The sequence below is a fragment of the Ogataea haglerorum genome (genome assembly GCF_019207285.1).
Source record: "Ogataea haglerorum isolate 81-453-3 chromosome Unknown 81-453-3_NODE_1_length_915391_cov_96.871712, whole genome shotgun sequence".
Lineage (NCBI taxonomy): Eukaryota > Fungi > Ascomycota > Pichiomycetes > Pichiales > Pichiaceae > Ogataea > Ogataea haglerorum.
The window spans coordinates 868,414-883,476 of NW_025065151.1; the positions used below are offsets into that span (position 1 = coordinate 868,414).

Consider the following 15,063-nt stretch of genomic DNA (forward strand, 5'->3'; position numbering starts at 1 on the left):
TGTCAGATTACGAAAGAGGCTAAAATGAAGATTGCTGGTGGCTGATGAAAATGTCGGTTAGGTTTTTGATCGAGAAAATGTATTTGGAGAAGGTATAAGTGCTACCTCTGTGTTTCTAACCAGCGTATTAGCGCTCCCGCATTACCGCGCAGGCGGCAAAGTGGCAAATAGTCTCGTGGAAATATCTTCTAGAAAAAAGTTGCCGAAAGTGTTGCCTCAGCGAGTACGGGACGTATAATTTCCATTTCGAAAATACAAACAGAGACCGAAGACAAGAGAGCAGTGCGCGGCTAGTGTGCAAGACGGTGAACGGACACGCAGAAAGTCGCAACTACGTATAGCTTTGCGTGCGGTAAGGAGGATTTGGCCTGCAGCACAATACACAAATGCAGGTCAAAAACAGGCGAAAAGTACAGCCAAGCAGGAACGCCGCCAGCGCAAACGAAAACGGTGAACGACTCAATATTGCAGACTGCAGCACGAGAAGCCTACGAGCAGCTCATAGGGGCACCGTTCCGAGTGGCAGGGAAGGGGCGACGGCGCCAGCGCCAGAGCGTGTGTGGCACAAAAAACAGAAAGCAGGGTGCACAACATAAAGCGCGACGTAACACGACAGGTCTGTTGTGGTGGGCGCAGAGATATCCAGATTCGGCCGTTGCTGGCGAGGAACTGCTACGTTGCGCTGTGCCACGACAAGATCGCGCTATCGCTGTATTCCGGGAGATGGCAAGCGTGCGGCGCAGAACTGCAGAAATGCAACTAAAAAATAGATCAGATGCCATTGCGCGACGGTGCAGAGCTGTTATTCAAAGACTGGGCCACCCGAACGGCAGCATTGTCACGCATGGCCGGTCCGCAGACCTGGGACAGCAACATGGACACTCTGTAGACGACCTGCAGGAGTTTTTTGAGAAGCTGGACGTGCACATCTCTTCGGAGACAGGCTTCGCCAACAACCTGTGCCGTATGGTGCCAGTGCTGGTTCTGCCGCAACGCAGGCCCGAGGCGTGCAAACGCAGCTTGGACCATCCACAACATCGACGTCGATGAGGTAAGCAATGACTTGCGGGAGTTTTCGAGCAATGGCCAGCGTTGAACTTTTTTTGGTCCTAATTTTCACGCACCACCAGGGTCGAGAAAAATGGTATAAGAGGACCGATTTTTCTTCATCGGCACCAATGCGGTACAGTCCAGCAAACATCACAGTCGACAGCGACGAGGTCACCGACGCCTGGAAGGTGTGCGTGATGAACGGAGTGTATTTTGGAGGCAACGAGTACAGCGGGTCTCTGGGCGTGCGAGTGTCCTCTGTGTTTGTGATTCTCTTTGTCTCGACGTGCTTCACGATGTTCCCCCTCGTGGCCCGCCGCATAAAGTCGCTCAGGATCCCCGAGCTGGCATACCTGCTGGCGCGGCACTTTGGGTCCGGCGTCATCCTTGCTACCGCGTATGTCCACCTTATGGACCCTGCGTACGAGGAGATCGGCCCCAGCTCGTGTGTGGGCATGTCCGGGCACTGGGCCGACTACTCGTGGCCCCCGGCGCTGATGCTCATCAGCGTCGCGACGATCTTCACGCTGGACGTCTACTCAGAGGTGTACGTGGAGCAGAAGTACGGCCCGATGCGGCAAGTGAGCGTCGTGGATGTTATCGCGGGTAACCGCGGCGACGACGACCTTGAGCAGGAACTCACGAGACAGAGGTCCGTTAGCAAGGACGACTTTACGGTCTCCGACGAGAGCATGGTCGAGGTGTCGTTCCGGACGCAGATCGCGGCTTTCCTGATCCTGGAGTTTGGCGTCGTGTTCCACTCGGTCATGATTGGCCTGAACCTGGGCGCCTGCGGCTACAACGACTTCCGGGTGCTGTACCCGGCGATGGTGTTCCACCAGTCGTTTGAGGGGCTCGGCATTGGGGCCCGGCTGTCGGCGATCCCGTTCGCGGCAGACAAGAAGAGCTGGCCGTGGCTGCTGTGCCTGTTGTACGGCCTCACGACCCCGATCTGTGTGGCCATCGGCATCGGCGTGCGTACCACATACAACCCGAACTCGTTTGCCGGGAACATCGTGCAGGGCGTCCTGAACTCTATTTCGGCTGGCATTCTGATGTACACGGCGCTGGTGGAACTGATAGCCCGGGACTTTCTTTTCGGTCCCGAACGGCCAAAGACGCTGGGCAGAGCAACTCTGCTCTTGGCGTTCTTGTTCAGCGGGGCAGGAATCATGGCGCTGCTGGGAAAGTGGGCGTAGCGAGGAGTCGCGTGTAGGCCGAAAGATAGGCCAAAAGACAAGACTAAGGTGGTGGAGACGTTTGTGGTGGGGTTAGAACGAAGACACTGGGGGGCTCTGGGTGATGTGGAGGGGGCATATTGGGGATAGTGTAGAAAAAGAGTATTGAACGAGAGATGAGGTGGTCCATGGGAGGAGCAGTCGTAGAGTGGATGGGTAGTTCGTGGTTTGTGACGTTTGAGCGGAATGGCGTGTGATTGTAAGTGAAGAGCCCAGAGCGGGGAGAAGCGATGTAGGAGGTGAGAAAATGTAGAGCGCTGCGGTGGCAGAGGAGGTGATCGTTGGGTGGGGGGAGTTGCACCAGTTTATTTCGAAAATGGGGTCGCTAGATTGTTATCCAAAGGATGCGCACTGAGAGCGCAAACTAGCCACAGAATCGTGCAATGCCGTGAGTATTCAGCATGAGCTGCTGGCTCTACTTTGTCTGTGCTTTGGCTGGAACAAAACCAAAAAAGAACTCTGAAGGTGGCAGATTCGCAGAAGGTGGCAGATTCGCAGAAGGTGATGTCGCCGACAACTTGTAAACCGCAATCATGTAACTTCTGTCGCAAACAATAACCATTTTCGCAGCGCTTGGTATTCTTGGCGATTAGAGCTACATCGTCCCATCTAGTTAGTAGAGCAGTCAAGAGTCCATTTCATTGGCCGCGAGTAGCCAACCATCTGGCTGAAGTTATCGGAGCGCATTTGACACGTGATCAAATCTCCCTCTTTTCATGCACAGGTTTCATGTGGGGTAGATGGATTGAGGAAATCTGCGGGGCCGGAGTCCGGAACATTGATCTTGCGAGGCATATGTGTGAAAGCCCCTCGTTGTACGGCGATGCACAATAGCGTGTACGTTCGTTCAGGGCTATCTAACACAATAGTTCCCGATTATGATGACCACGACATGCGTCTTTCTTTGGATAGGAGCAAACCAATGCCATTGATTTACCAAGACCTACATACCACGGAGACTTGTCTGAGTTCTATGTTTGGTCCGTCGGTCGTAAACGTCTCGTTATGATATAGCTGTCTGAAAAAGTCTACTATCCAACCGTAGTGACTGCTGGCTGAAAATGTTTTATGCCGAAACTGGTGCCTGATGACTTAAATTCTGTCAAGAATTACTCCACAGCTGTTATTTGGACCCCACTTTTGCCCATGACAAAACGTGTGCTCCACAATGGAGGACGGGATATTGTTTCACCGCAGCAAGGGAGTTTATGACTTTTGCCAACATCTAGTCATCTGAAGCGTGTTTGAAGTTTGTCACCTCCGCGAGGCTGCTTAAGCGGTTATATAAGAGGATCAAGTCGCCTCAAGTTTGTTTGCTAGATTGGCCCCAATCAAGATTATCACAACAGTAATTTAAGCGTGGTCTGGGATATAAACCACAATGATTTTGCAGAAACAGAACATACGCTTCAGAGGAAAGACGTTGCGCTTCCTCGTGACGTTTTGCTCCTGTACAGGTTTTTTGCTCCTTGGGTATGATCAGGGTCTGATGTCGACAATTGTTGGAGCAGATAACAGGTTTGGTAAGGACTTCAACCATCCTGATTCCGATGTCCAGGGCCTGCTCTCCTCAGTTTACGATCTCGGATGTTGTCTGGGATCGGTGATGTGCTTCTTTGTCGGTGAAAGAGCTGGCCGGAGATGGATGATGCTCACAGGAGGCTCCACAATGATTGTGGGGACTATAATCCTTGCTTCGTCCTACACCAGGGGCCAGTTTTATGTTGGAAGAATCGTCACAGGCATCGGAAACGGCTTTAACTCGTCCACTATTCCTGTGTACCAAGCTGAGTGTGCTCTAGCTGGCAATAGAGGAAAAATGCTAACGTACCAGGCCGTCGTTACTATTGCTGGAGTTATCATCGCCTACTGGGTTGGCTATGGAACATCATTCACGGACGGCCCTGTGCAGTGGAGATTTCCTTGCTCGCTCCAAGGCTTGTTTGCACTGGCCTTGGTGATCGAACTCCTCACAGGAATTCTACCAGAGACGCCTAGATGGCTAGTGACTAAGAAAAGATACAGCGAGGCACAAGAGGTTCTTGCTGCCATTTTTGATGAAGATCTTGACTCCGACATTGTGCTTCAGGAAGTGCAAGACATCAAAACAACAGTTGACAATGAAGCGGCCGGTGGAGAGTTCAGGTTTGGAGAGCTATTTGAAATCCACAATGGAAACCTCAGAAGACTTATATTAAGCTGTGGAATCATGATCATGCAACAGTTCACGGGATCAAATATGATAAACTACTACGCGCCGATTGTTTATCAGAACACGATGCACCTGTCCAGAAATACCTCCTTGGTTCTAGGTGGATGCTGCGAAATTGTGTACCTGGTGGGAGCTTTCGTTCCTGTGTGGACCATCGACAAGTACGGAAGGCGTACTATGCTGTTCATTTCTTCAGCAGGACTGACAGTGTGTTTCATTGCGGTCTCTGGTCTTCTGTCTCAGGAAAGATATGCTACCTCGGTCGCTGCCAGCTGCTTTGTTTTCCTCTACCAACTGTTTATGGGAGTCGGATGGCTCAATGTCTGGTTCTTCCCTGCAGAGCTGAACGGTACCCGTCTTCGGTCCAGGGTGCAAGCTATCGCATCTTTTATCAACTGGCTATCGGTGTTTGCCGTTGTGCAGATCACGCCAAAAGCTATCAACAATATTGGTTGGAGAACGTTTATTATCTTTGCCATTCTTAACTTCACGTGGATTCCTATCGTGTACTGTTTCTACCCCGAAACCAAGGGTCTCGAGTTGGAGGACATCGATCACTTGTTCGACCGTGGTGGATTCACGGGTGGGGTTTTCACGACAAGGGGACATCCAATACGGCCTGGAGAAAGGAGGAAAGACATTGAATCAAAGGCCTTTGTTGTTGATGAGAAAGATCATGTTAGCTTTGTTGAGTAGGCTCAACCAAGATCAGCTATTTATCCACTGTGTAATATTTTGGAGTTCTTTTACTTGCGCTTGTTTTATCGTAGCTATACTTAGTCCAGGTTGATTTTTCCACCGCGCAGTGATCTATCAAGTCATTAGCAGAGATTGATTTGGCATAAGACTGGCATGACCAAATGCCCTACTATCTGAAGCGAGGGAAGACCCTGACTGGCGGTTCTCCCTCAGCTGACATGTATATTGTAGGCTTCCACGGCATTGAGACTAAACACTCTCTGTTTCAGGTCATCAGATGCCTCAAGACTGTTCAAAATGTCCATGGTTAGGTCTCTCCATAATGGAAATGCTCTCTCTCCACCATTGAGCTTGCATACTGGCCAGTCACTTCCCCAAATAACTCTAGAAGGTCCAAATGTCTGCAGCGCGTATTCAAAGTAGGGAGTGGCGCTCTGCACAATTTCTTCGTAGCTCAGATTCTCAGCGTGTTTGTCAAGTTCCGAAAGCAAACCACTGAGTTTCAAATAGACTGCATTGTTATTTTTCAGAGCTATCTCGTGGATGTTCTTCATCGAGCGCTTCCACGCGTTGAAGTTGTCTGAAAACCCGTCAACTGCAAGATTGGGCTTTCCAAAATGATCTATGACAAATGCGGCATCTTTTACGCTCTCAAACAAAACACCCACCTCTCTATACTGGCCATCTCCACGACGATGAAAATCAATGCCCAGCTCGAAGACGAAGTTCTTGCTAGCCAGCCACTTAATGGACTCGATGAACTTCCTTGAAACCATGATGCCATCCGGCTTGTCTTGCAAGAGAAATCGAAAACCCTTGACTAGAGAGATCTGTTGTGGATTGATATCTTCAAACAGTTTATTGAGGTAGAGTTCCAGCGTCTGAGGTCCTAAAGGCACCGGTGCCCAAGGTATTATGGCTATAATCAAGCCCTCTTCTTTTATGGACTGTTCGACGACAAATTTCAATTCTCTTACAGCAGGAGTAAAGCCTTCAAGGCCACATGAAAGATCTGTCTTGACGTCCGATTCAATATAGATAACACCCTTGAAATTGAATGGGCTAGATCCTTGATTCCAGTTCTGTGCCCTATACTTGGTTGCTGTGTGCTCGCAACTAATATGAAGTGATTTATCCATCCACCTCAGTGAGCTTAGGCTCTCTTCATCGTAAAGATGCACATGTGCGTCTATCAGGTCGATCTTCCCCATACTGTCAGAACAGGATGAGGCCAGGTTTAAATTTCGGCGAATTGAATGCAATGATAAAACCGATCAAGACAGACTGAACAGTTCTTGTATTCCCATCGCATCTATTATTTCCATTCTATTACTAAGAAATCAAAGTCACGGATTTTTATTCGGACATGAAAAAATACAACCCCGGTCCCTTCTCCTCTTTGGTCAAGACGCAGATGTCGGAACTTTTAGGGTGACCATAACATTTTTCCGAGCGAGTTGGAAATTTAGATCAATACATATAATTGGGATATTTTTCGAGGATCTCTGTTCACACTAAGAGAACAGGCTGATTGGTGCTAAGTATCAAATGATTCTCCAAGGTAAAGTTGTTGCGATAACAGGAGCTGCCACAGGAATTGGTAGAGCAATTGCTGTGGGGATGTCCCAGCAAGGAGCCAAAGTCGCGATTAATTACCTTAACGGCCAAGAGAGCGAAATCCAAAGTCTGAAGGAAGAGATTCCAGACCTGCTAGCAGTTGAGGGCGATATAAGACATCCCGAAACATCACTGAATCTTATTGAACAGACGGTGAACAAATTCGGCGAGCTCAACGTTTTTGTGTCCAATGCTGGGGTGTGCAAGTTTATGGAGTTCACAGAAATTGACTACGATCTGTATAAAAACACTGTGAGCATCAACCTCGATGGTGCCTTTTTTGCGACACAAGCTGCCGCGGCCCAGATGATCAAACAAGGAAAGGGTGGATCTATTATTGGAATCTCTTCCATCAGCGCGCTGGTGGGCGGTGGACTGCAGGCACATTATACTCCTACGAAAGCCGCTATCTTGTCGCTCATGCAGTCAACTGCATGCGCTCTTGGTAAACATAAGATAAGGTGTAACGCCCTACTCCCTGGAACGATCAGAACTCAATTGAACGAGGAGGACTTGCAAGATCCGCAAAAGAAGGCCTATATGGAGGGAAGAATCCCATTGGGTAGACTTGGTGTTCCATCAGATATGGCAGGACCAGCAATATTTCTTGCCAGCGACCTGTCCGAATATGTCACTGGCGCCCAGCTACTGGTTGATGGTGGTTTGTTTGTAAATCTACAATAAAGAGTCATAGCCATTCCAAGTCGCTTGACAAGGCAGCTGTACTAATAATAGTGAAACATGGCCGGCCGTGTAATGGGATTGATATACTTTTACAAAGCACTTTCAGCGTCCACAATTTCCGAGATATTCTGTTTGAACTGTGCCCAGTAGCTGTGATCAACGTCCTGATTGAGAGGCATTCTTCCGAGATAGGTTTCTCCAAACCCTTTGAGACTGATCATTTTCTTAATACCCACGACACCAAATCTAACCACCAGCTCTTCTGCTCTCGTAGCAATAAACTGAAGTTTTGCGGCTTCCTCATACTGCTTAGCTTGAAACAGCTCGTAAATTTTGACGTATAGCTTTGGGAATGCTCCCGACAGTGCATCAACTGTGCCCTTTCCTCCCACCGTGAGAACTGGAAGAAGTATTTGCCCCAGTCCGGTGAAAGTGTAGAAATTGTTCTCCTTCGTAAGCGGTGACATTGCAATCATTGTGTGGTGTGCGACGTCTCCGTGCGATATCTTGGTTCCAACAATGTTCGGATGTCTCGACAGCTTGACTATAGTTTCCGGTTCCACCACAATATTGTTGGTCACTCCAGGATAAACGTATATCATGATTGGCAGACTAGATTGATTTGCAACCTGTGTGTAAAATTCTTCAATTGCGGCCTGCTTGATTCCTGGTCCGTAATAGCTGGAGCTCAAGACAAGCGCATAAGATGCTCCGGCTTCTTTAACCGCGTCAATTTCGTGGAGCACTTCTTCCAAGCAGTTTTGAGCCACTCCTGCAAGAATTGGAAATCCAGGCAGATTTTTGTGGATGGCCTCGATGATTGAGACTCTCTCTGTTCTTGTTAAATGAGCTGCTTCTCCAGTACTTCCCATTAGAACCAAGCCTTTGATACCATTGTCTCTTAAATACTTGGCGTGGGCAATCTGGGTCTCATAATCTATTGTAACAAGGTCCTTTTTGAAAAACGTGGGAACTGGAGTGTAAATTCCAGGTTGTGGTGGTTCTGGTGCTCCTGTGATAGTATTGGTCATTTTCAGGGAAGGTTTCAAAAGCTAGAGAGTACGAAAAAGCTTTCCATGATCGTATTGTCCGAACTCCATATATATGAGCCACTCGCAGGGGGAGGTTCGGTTGGTGCAAGGTGTCGCTAATTAAATTTCCGGAAGCTTATGCATGGAGAAGTCTCCTGCGTACGCACGAATTTGTGGGGTAAACAAAATTTCCGGGGAAACTGATCTTTTGGTTCTGGGAAAAAGATCAGGTTTCGAGGCACATCAACGAAATATGAACATCCAGGAGGTCGTACTTGATGACAATGAAAATAACCGTAAACGGTTGTCCAAATCATGCGATGTCTGCCGGGCAAAGAAGCTGAAATGCGATTCGCAAAAAGAATGTTCACATTGTCGAAGTCACGGATTTGAGTGTGTATATTCTTTCGTCAAAAAACCGGGTCTTAAACCCGGTTATGGAAAAGAGCTACTAAAGAGGCTATCTTCCTTGGAGGAAGAAAGCCAGACGTTCCGTAAGAAGTTCAAACTTATTGAAGCGGCACTTGGAAGCTTGCAGGCTGGCAAATCTACAAACCCCGTGGGACAGAATTTGGTGAATTTGATGAGCTCAGAGGCTCTTCAAGCTAGTGTAACATCTGTGGACGCTGGCTTGACTCAACCTCAAACATCCATGACGTCAGAGATGGAGCGTAAACGCGAAAACATGGAAAACATCAGACTTCTCAACAGCGGGTTACCAAGACCTGGAACGCTTAAACAACTCGTCGATATATTCTTTGCCAAAGTATTTCCGAGCTTTCCTGTTATTCATCCACTGGAAACAAGAAAAACTATACAGCAGTATATTTGTGCGATCGAAGCTGCGAATGCCGCTCAGGAGTTGTCGGTTCACAAACCACCCTTGATCATTTATGGGATTCTTCTAAATTCAGTGCAATACATACAAGAAAGCAAGAATATTTTCATGTCCAAGGATGAAGTTGAACAATTGATTCTCACATGTAAGCAGAAAATCATTCTTGAGTGTTACTCTGTCTCCTCGGTTGCTCAACTTCAAACAATAGCGTTAATGGCTTACTACTCGTTTGGAAATTCTGTTGTTCCGGAATCGTCGTCAGTTATCAGCATGTCTGCCACTGGAATGATCCACTTAAATATTTCGGTTACCAACGATATAACTTCTCAATCCACATCTCCGGAAACTCCAAAGGAGTCTTTACCATACGTTATTCGACCGAAAAGAGCAAAAGTTCTGAAAGAGCCTGTCACGGTCAGTGAGAAAGAGGGTAGGATTCGGTTAGGATGGGGTATTGTTGCTCTTGATATTCTGAATTCATTCTCTTCAGGCACACCCTTGTGCGTGCCCGACTCCGAAGGAAATCTTTCTAGGCCTTTGGGAACCAAGTTGTGGAGTCAAATTGACGACCCAAACTATAAGCCATCTCTTTTCGCCAGAAATGGTTCAGAAATAGAAACCTTTGATGCCTTCAGCTACTTCACTGATGTAATACAGATGATGAGAAGGATGTATGGGTTTATCTCTCACCCGCGGAATATAGCTGACAAGCAAAATGTTTGCGAGTGGTTTGTGCACTTTCATATGTTGGAAAACGAAATTAAGGAGTGGAAGAGCAATCTGCCGTCTAAGTACGCTTCTCTGTTGGACTCAAGCACTTTGGGCACCGAACAACATACCTTTGAAGAGATCGCAGGTCTGGCTCTTTTGCACTCTTCATATCACATAGCACTGATCAAGATGCACAGCGCCTATGGATACCCGCATATTGAATCTCCAGCCTTCAAGCATTCAGAAGGCTCGCGGCGAATATGTCTCGAATCAGTGGAAAGGGTAGCATTACTGGCTCAAAATATTATGGAGCAAGAAAAGAAGAAGGGTGAAAAAATGCTTGAGAACTTGGGACCACATTATTCTTTTTGTTTATGGGTTTGTGCCAGAGTTCTGATAGCAGACAGCATATTTAACCAGGCTGCAAAAAGCCAGTCAGATCGGGAAAATCTCAACATGAAACTGAAGCTGTTTTGCGGAATATTGTTCGCAATTGGGAAGCATTGGCAGGGAGCTCAAAAATATTATAGGATTTTGAGGCAGCTACAAAGCTTCGGTTTTGATACTCTCCCTGCTTCTGCAAACGCAGATTATCCAGAAGGAAACGAGGATGAAATACCTCCGTCCCAGGCCATTGCTGACATGAGGATCAATGCACATCTACTTTCTCTCATTTTGAACAAAAACTTAGCAAAAGATACTCAAAGCCGGAAACATCACGATAACCAAAATGCTGTTATGGATAAAAATGGTCTGTTAGCTTCGACGAAGTCAAGATCAAATAGAACCCAAGAGGAGAGTATGCTTCTCGACGCTTTCCAATTTGACACCAGCTCCTTTGGATTTGAAGATCTACTTGGGTATTTGACTCAAAACAACATGGCACAAGAACCTCTTTAAAACTCTATACGGCATAAGCAACTCACGTTATATCTTTCAACCAGCGGATGCTGGGGTTACGAACATAAATTATTCACTCGGCTATTTACATATGGTATAATTGTACTAGAAATAAATTCCCCGCCCTGCATATCCTTCGACTTTTATCATTAGCTTATTAACCCGAACATACAAAAAAATAGTTCCAAAATTGGATAGTGGGGCAGGTTTCCCCACATTTTTGTTTTCGGGATATTCTTTAAATGATTTTTCCGGGTCTAAGCATTTTTGAAACCCAGAAATGGCTCGTAACTGATGACCATGAAACAATCAATTTCACATTTCTGTAAACAACTCAATAATTATATAACAGCTCGAACTTCCCAAATCATAGTTTCATTGCAAAAACTAAAATGACGGCCAGTGAATTTCCTCGTATCAAGAAAATAACTACCTATCTTACCGAAGGAAAGGGTATAGGTGGAGACTACCATAATGTTGAAAAAGGACATTGGCTGGTGGACAACTATATTTCCAATCCAATGTCGAAGTTCCCTGAATATAAAGCGTCTCGTACCAGCTGGGGAATCAACGTTCTAGGCTCGTTTTGCGTGGAAATCGAATCCACGGACGGCTCCAAAGGATTTGCAACTGGATTTGGAGGACCAATTGCGTGTTGGTTGGTCCACAATCATTTTGAGAGATTCATTATTGGAGAAGATCCAAGAAACTACAACTTGATCTGGGATAAATTGTTTAGAGCCTCCATGTTTTACGGAAGAAAGGGTATCACTTTGGCTGTCATTTCAGTTGTTGACCTGGCTATTTGGGATCTTCTGGGTAAGATCAGAAACGAGCCGGTCTACAAGATGATTGGTGGTGCAACGCGCGACAGAATTGATTTCTACTGTACTGGATGCAACCCAAAAGCGGCAAAGGAGATGGGATTCTGGGGAGGAAAGGTCGCACTACCATTCGGACCTGATGATGGATTCCCAGGACTCAGAAAGAATGTGGAGTTCCTAAGAAATCATCGTAAAGCAGTGGGACCGGATTTCCCGCTTATGGTTGATTGTTACATGTCGCTGAATGTTCCATATGTGATAGATCTTGTCAAAGCTACTCAAGACTTGGATATCAACTGGTGGGAGGAGACTCTTCATCCTGATGACTTTGATGGATATGCTTTGCTCAAGCGTGCCTTCCCAACAATGAAATTCACAACCGGAGAGCACGAGTATTCCAAGTACGGATTCAGAAAATTGATTGAGGGAAGAAATGTGGATATTTTGCAGCCAGATGTTATGTGGGTTGGAGGAATGACCGAGCTTTTGAAGATTGCTGCACAAGCTGCTGCTTACGACATTCCAGTTGTGCCACACGCCTCCGGTTCCTACTCATATCATTTTGTTGCTTCCCAATCGAACACACCTTTCCAGGAGTACTTAGCCAACTCTCCAGACTCCTCTTCTGTGCTACCGGTCTTTGGATCCTTATTCACAGATGAAACTGTTCCAACCAAAGGATTCTTGAACATTTCACAGCTTGACAAACCTGGATTCGGCCTCACTGTGAATCCTAAAGTGAAGCTTATTGATGCTCGTTACATCCTTTCGCCATCTCCTGAACGTCCATTGAAGATTGAATCTGTGGATGAAAATAAGGCCTAATTGTATTAGGTCATCAACCAGACCATATCCTCCTGAGTCATTGTATATTGATAAACTTCAAGAGTTTCTGGCTTTTCAAGACGTGAGATTAATGAGGTGTCTACTATGTAACGAAAATAAAAAGTCACTTTTTTTAATTTGGAAGAACGAAAGTAAAAGTAAAAGGTGGCGTATTTTGATCGGTAACGAACTTGCTCGATTCGGTTAATCTTGGGTAATCATTGGTTTTCCAGTCCAGTAGAATGCCAAGGCTTGCGGGTAGCTGCTATTGAGGTTGCAGGCAGCCGGATAGGGTAAGTCTGATATGAATGTCATTTTTCTGATTCTGAACTTTGTTTTAGCAATACTGCAGTAGCGTTCGCATAACCATCCAACACATTAGACATGATCTATCAAGTTCCACTACATTAATAGTATGATAGGTCATTGTCGGATCCGAAGCCAATGAAAGACTCCGCAGAAAAAGCATCACAAAACTTTGAGGCACCAGCGACATCTAATTCTAATCCGCAGTGGCCGGCCACAGTGTAAACCCTTTAGGGATACCTATACGATAGTTATATAGATTTTCCGCGCGTCGATGTCTGCTAGCATATTGTAAACGTCAACTAGAAGATTTATTCTATATATATTGCAGTGCTGACTTGTAGTATTAGCTTTTAGGATATAGGGCAAGCCCTGATGCATCAACATATCAGCTAAAATCAGGTACAGATAAGCCAAAGGTTCAAAGAATTGTGCTAGTAATTCTTTTATGGTAATTCCTCTTCAGTGTTCGACGAGTGCTTATCAAATTTTTTAAGAGCTCTTATCAGTTATTCCACTACATTTATTTGACGAGTGCTTATCAAATTTTTTAAAAGAGGCTCTTTATTGGTTTCTAACCAAATGGAACCATCTAGTTTAGAGGAAAAAAAGCCAAAAGTATGTCGGTCACAGAGAGGTTGCTACTGGTGTCGTGTATCCAAAAAGAAATGTACGGAAAAACGCCCTATATGTGCTCGGTGTGAGCTAGGAGGGAAACAATGTATTTGGCCACAGAGCATCGATGGAAAGACTTTCATTATCAACGGAGAACCTTGCAAGGTCAGGAGACCCGAAGTGAAAGTAAGAAGCAGAGAAGGGTGTTTTCAATGTCGTCAGAGAAAGAAGAAGTGCCCTGGTAATCGACCACAGTGCAGGCGGTGCGCACTTCGGAACGATGATTGCCACTGGCCCGAGTTCCACAACCAATCTCTTGCCAACTACGAGTATCAGCAGAAATCAAAACCGAACTTACCTATTTTGCAAAGAACTGAGGTCTTGGGAGATGTTCGAAGGCTTCCAGAACCACTAAGCCCACGAGTCTTCGTCAAAGAGCTCTTTTTCAACATCTTTTTCAATGTTGCTATTACCTCGCTTATTCCACCTAGCTCAATGTCAGAGATTTCTGAACTGACATACCGTGAGTCCATTGAGAGCTCGATGGTAAAGAAAGTCATAATCTCGTATAGTGCAGCCCTACTAGGTGAAAAACTGACTCGAGATTTGGTGGAGGAAACAAAGCAAGAAGCCATCAACGAGATGTTGCTAGAAAAGGACTCACAGTCTGTCAGGAAACAATTATCCAAGCTCCAGTGCTCAACCATTCTCATGCTGCGCGACTTCCTTGTGGAGACAAACCCATCTGTTTTGCTCCGCAACATAAACTACGTTCTTGAGCAGATACGTTCCTGCAAGAATTTGAACATCAAAAATATCCGGCTGTTTGTCGATAGTTTCACATACCATCACACAGTTGGCATTTTATCATGCACAAGAGAGTGCATCGAATACGTCCCAAACCCCTTTGTTCTCGAAAGTGAACTAAAACAGTTTTTTCCAGAGAGTAACAATATTTCGACAAATCCGCTTCTGGGAAGGGCCTTCAAATGTTTCATCAGCGCTGCAAAAGCCTCATATATTTTGAAGTCGCAAACTATCGAACTGAAAGATATCGTGGACACAATGCTTCAAATTGATGAGCAGCTGCAAGCCGAATTGTATTCCTACACCTCTTATACATCTGATGACTATACGCTTAAAATGGTGGGTATTGCAACACTGTGCGCCAGCAAAATTCTCATAACCAAGAGCTTGCAACCTGATATATCTGCTAGCTCCAAAGATATACATGATATCTTCACTATAGGCTTCAGATCATTTGAAAGGATCCCCGAGTTGCTCGACCACATTGTCTGCGGGGGAATATGGGCTCTTTTTGTTCTTGGGATTTGTGCTCAGCAAACCCGTCATCAGCATCAGGTTAAAGCTCATATTCATTGCTATTACCGCAGATCGCACAAGCCTAATCTCTTGAATGTGCTTAAGCTACTGGAATATGTCTGGGACAATAAACTGGGGCTTGATATACTGGATGATCACCATGCTTTGTCATACATCACTCTTGCCTAGT

The 15,063-nt window shown here is 46.0% G+C and overlaps 9 protein-coding genes across 9 annotated transcripts; 7 read left to right on the forward strand and 2 right to left on the reverse strand.

Annotated features, from left to right (window-relative positions):
- Positions 1-24: 24 nt before the first annotated feature.
- On the forward strand, positions 25-1,050 carry KL911_000532 (uncharacterized protein; the record flags this gene model as incomplete). Its single annotated transcript, XM_043200709.1, has 2 exons — positions 25-37; positions 326-1,050. 2 exons carry the CDS (start codon positions 25-27, stop codon positions 1,048-1,050), a joined length of 738 nt encoding a protein of 245 aa, XP_043057225.1.
- A 32-nt stretch (positions 1,051-1,082) lies between these two features.
- On the forward strand, positions 1,083-2,249 carry KL911_000533 (uncharacterized protein; the record flags this gene model as incomplete). The annotated part of the gene is made up of 1 exon (XM_043200720.1): positions 1,083-2,249. The coding sequence occupies one exon, from the start codon at positions 1,083-1,085 to the stop codon at positions 2,247-2,249; it is 1,167 nt and encodes a 388-aa protein (XP_043057226.1).
- A 1,420-nt stretch (positions 2,250-3,669) lies between these two features.
- On the forward strand, positions 3,670-5,196 carry KL911_000534 (uncharacterized protein; the record flags this gene model as incomplete). Its single annotated transcript, XM_043200731.1, has 1 exon — positions 3,670-5,196. The coding sequence occupies one exon, from the start codon at positions 3,670-3,672 to the stop codon at positions 5,194-5,196; it is 1,527 nt and encodes a 508-aa protein (XP_043057227.1).
- A 212-nt stretch (positions 5,197-5,408) lies between these two features.
- KL911_000535 (uncharacterized protein) lies at positions 5,409-6,410 on the reverse strand (the record flags this gene model as incomplete). The annotated part of the gene is made up of 1 exon (XM_043200742.1): positions 5,409-6,410. The coding sequence occupies one exon, from the start codon at positions 6,408-6,410 to the stop codon at positions 5,409-5,411; it is 1,002 nt and encodes a 333-aa protein (XP_043057228.1).
- A 337-nt stretch (positions 6,411-6,747) lies between these two features.
- Positions 6,748-7,500, forward strand: KL911_000536 (uncharacterized protein; the record flags this gene model as incomplete). The annotated part of the gene is made up of 1 exon (XM_043200753.1): positions 6,748-7,500. The coding sequence occupies one exon, from the start codon at positions 6,748-6,750 to the stop codon at positions 7,498-7,500; it is 753 nt and encodes a 250-aa protein (XP_043057229.1).
- An 89-nt stretch (positions 7,501-7,589) lies between these two features.
- On the reverse strand, positions 7,590-8,531 carry KL911_000537 (uncharacterized protein; the record flags this gene model as incomplete). Its single annotated transcript, XM_043200764.1, has 1 exon — positions 7,590-8,531. The coding sequence occupies one exon, from the start codon at positions 8,529-8,531 to the stop codon at positions 7,590-7,592; it is 942 nt and encodes a 313-aa protein (XP_043057230.1).
- A 253-nt stretch (positions 8,532-8,784) lies between these two features.
- On the forward strand, positions 8,785-10,980 carry KL911_000538 (uncharacterized protein; the record flags this gene model as incomplete). The annotated part of the gene is made up of 1 exon (XM_043200775.1): positions 8,785-10,980. The coding sequence occupies one exon, from the start codon at positions 8,785-8,787 to the stop codon at positions 10,978-10,980; it is 2,196 nt and encodes a 731-aa protein (XP_043057231.1).
- A 392-nt stretch (positions 10,981-11,372) lies between these two features.
- Positions 11,373-12,629, forward strand: KL911_000539 (uncharacterized protein; the record flags this gene model as incomplete). Its single annotated transcript, XM_043200783.1, has 1 exon — positions 11,373-12,629. The coding sequence occupies one exon, from the start codon at positions 11,373-11,375 to the stop codon at positions 12,627-12,629; it is 1,257 nt and encodes a 418-aa protein (XP_043057232.1).
- Positions 12,630-13,517: 888 nt separating this feature from the next.
- Positions 13,518-15,062, forward strand: KL911_000540 (uncharacterized protein; the record flags this gene model as incomplete). The annotated part of the gene is made up of 1 exon (XM_043200795.1): positions 13,518-15,062. The coding sequence occupies one exon, from the start codon at positions 13,518-13,520 to the stop codon at positions 15,060-15,062; it is 1,545 nt and encodes a 514-aa protein (XP_043057233.1).
- Between the last annotated feature and the right edge of the window lies 1 nt (position 15,063).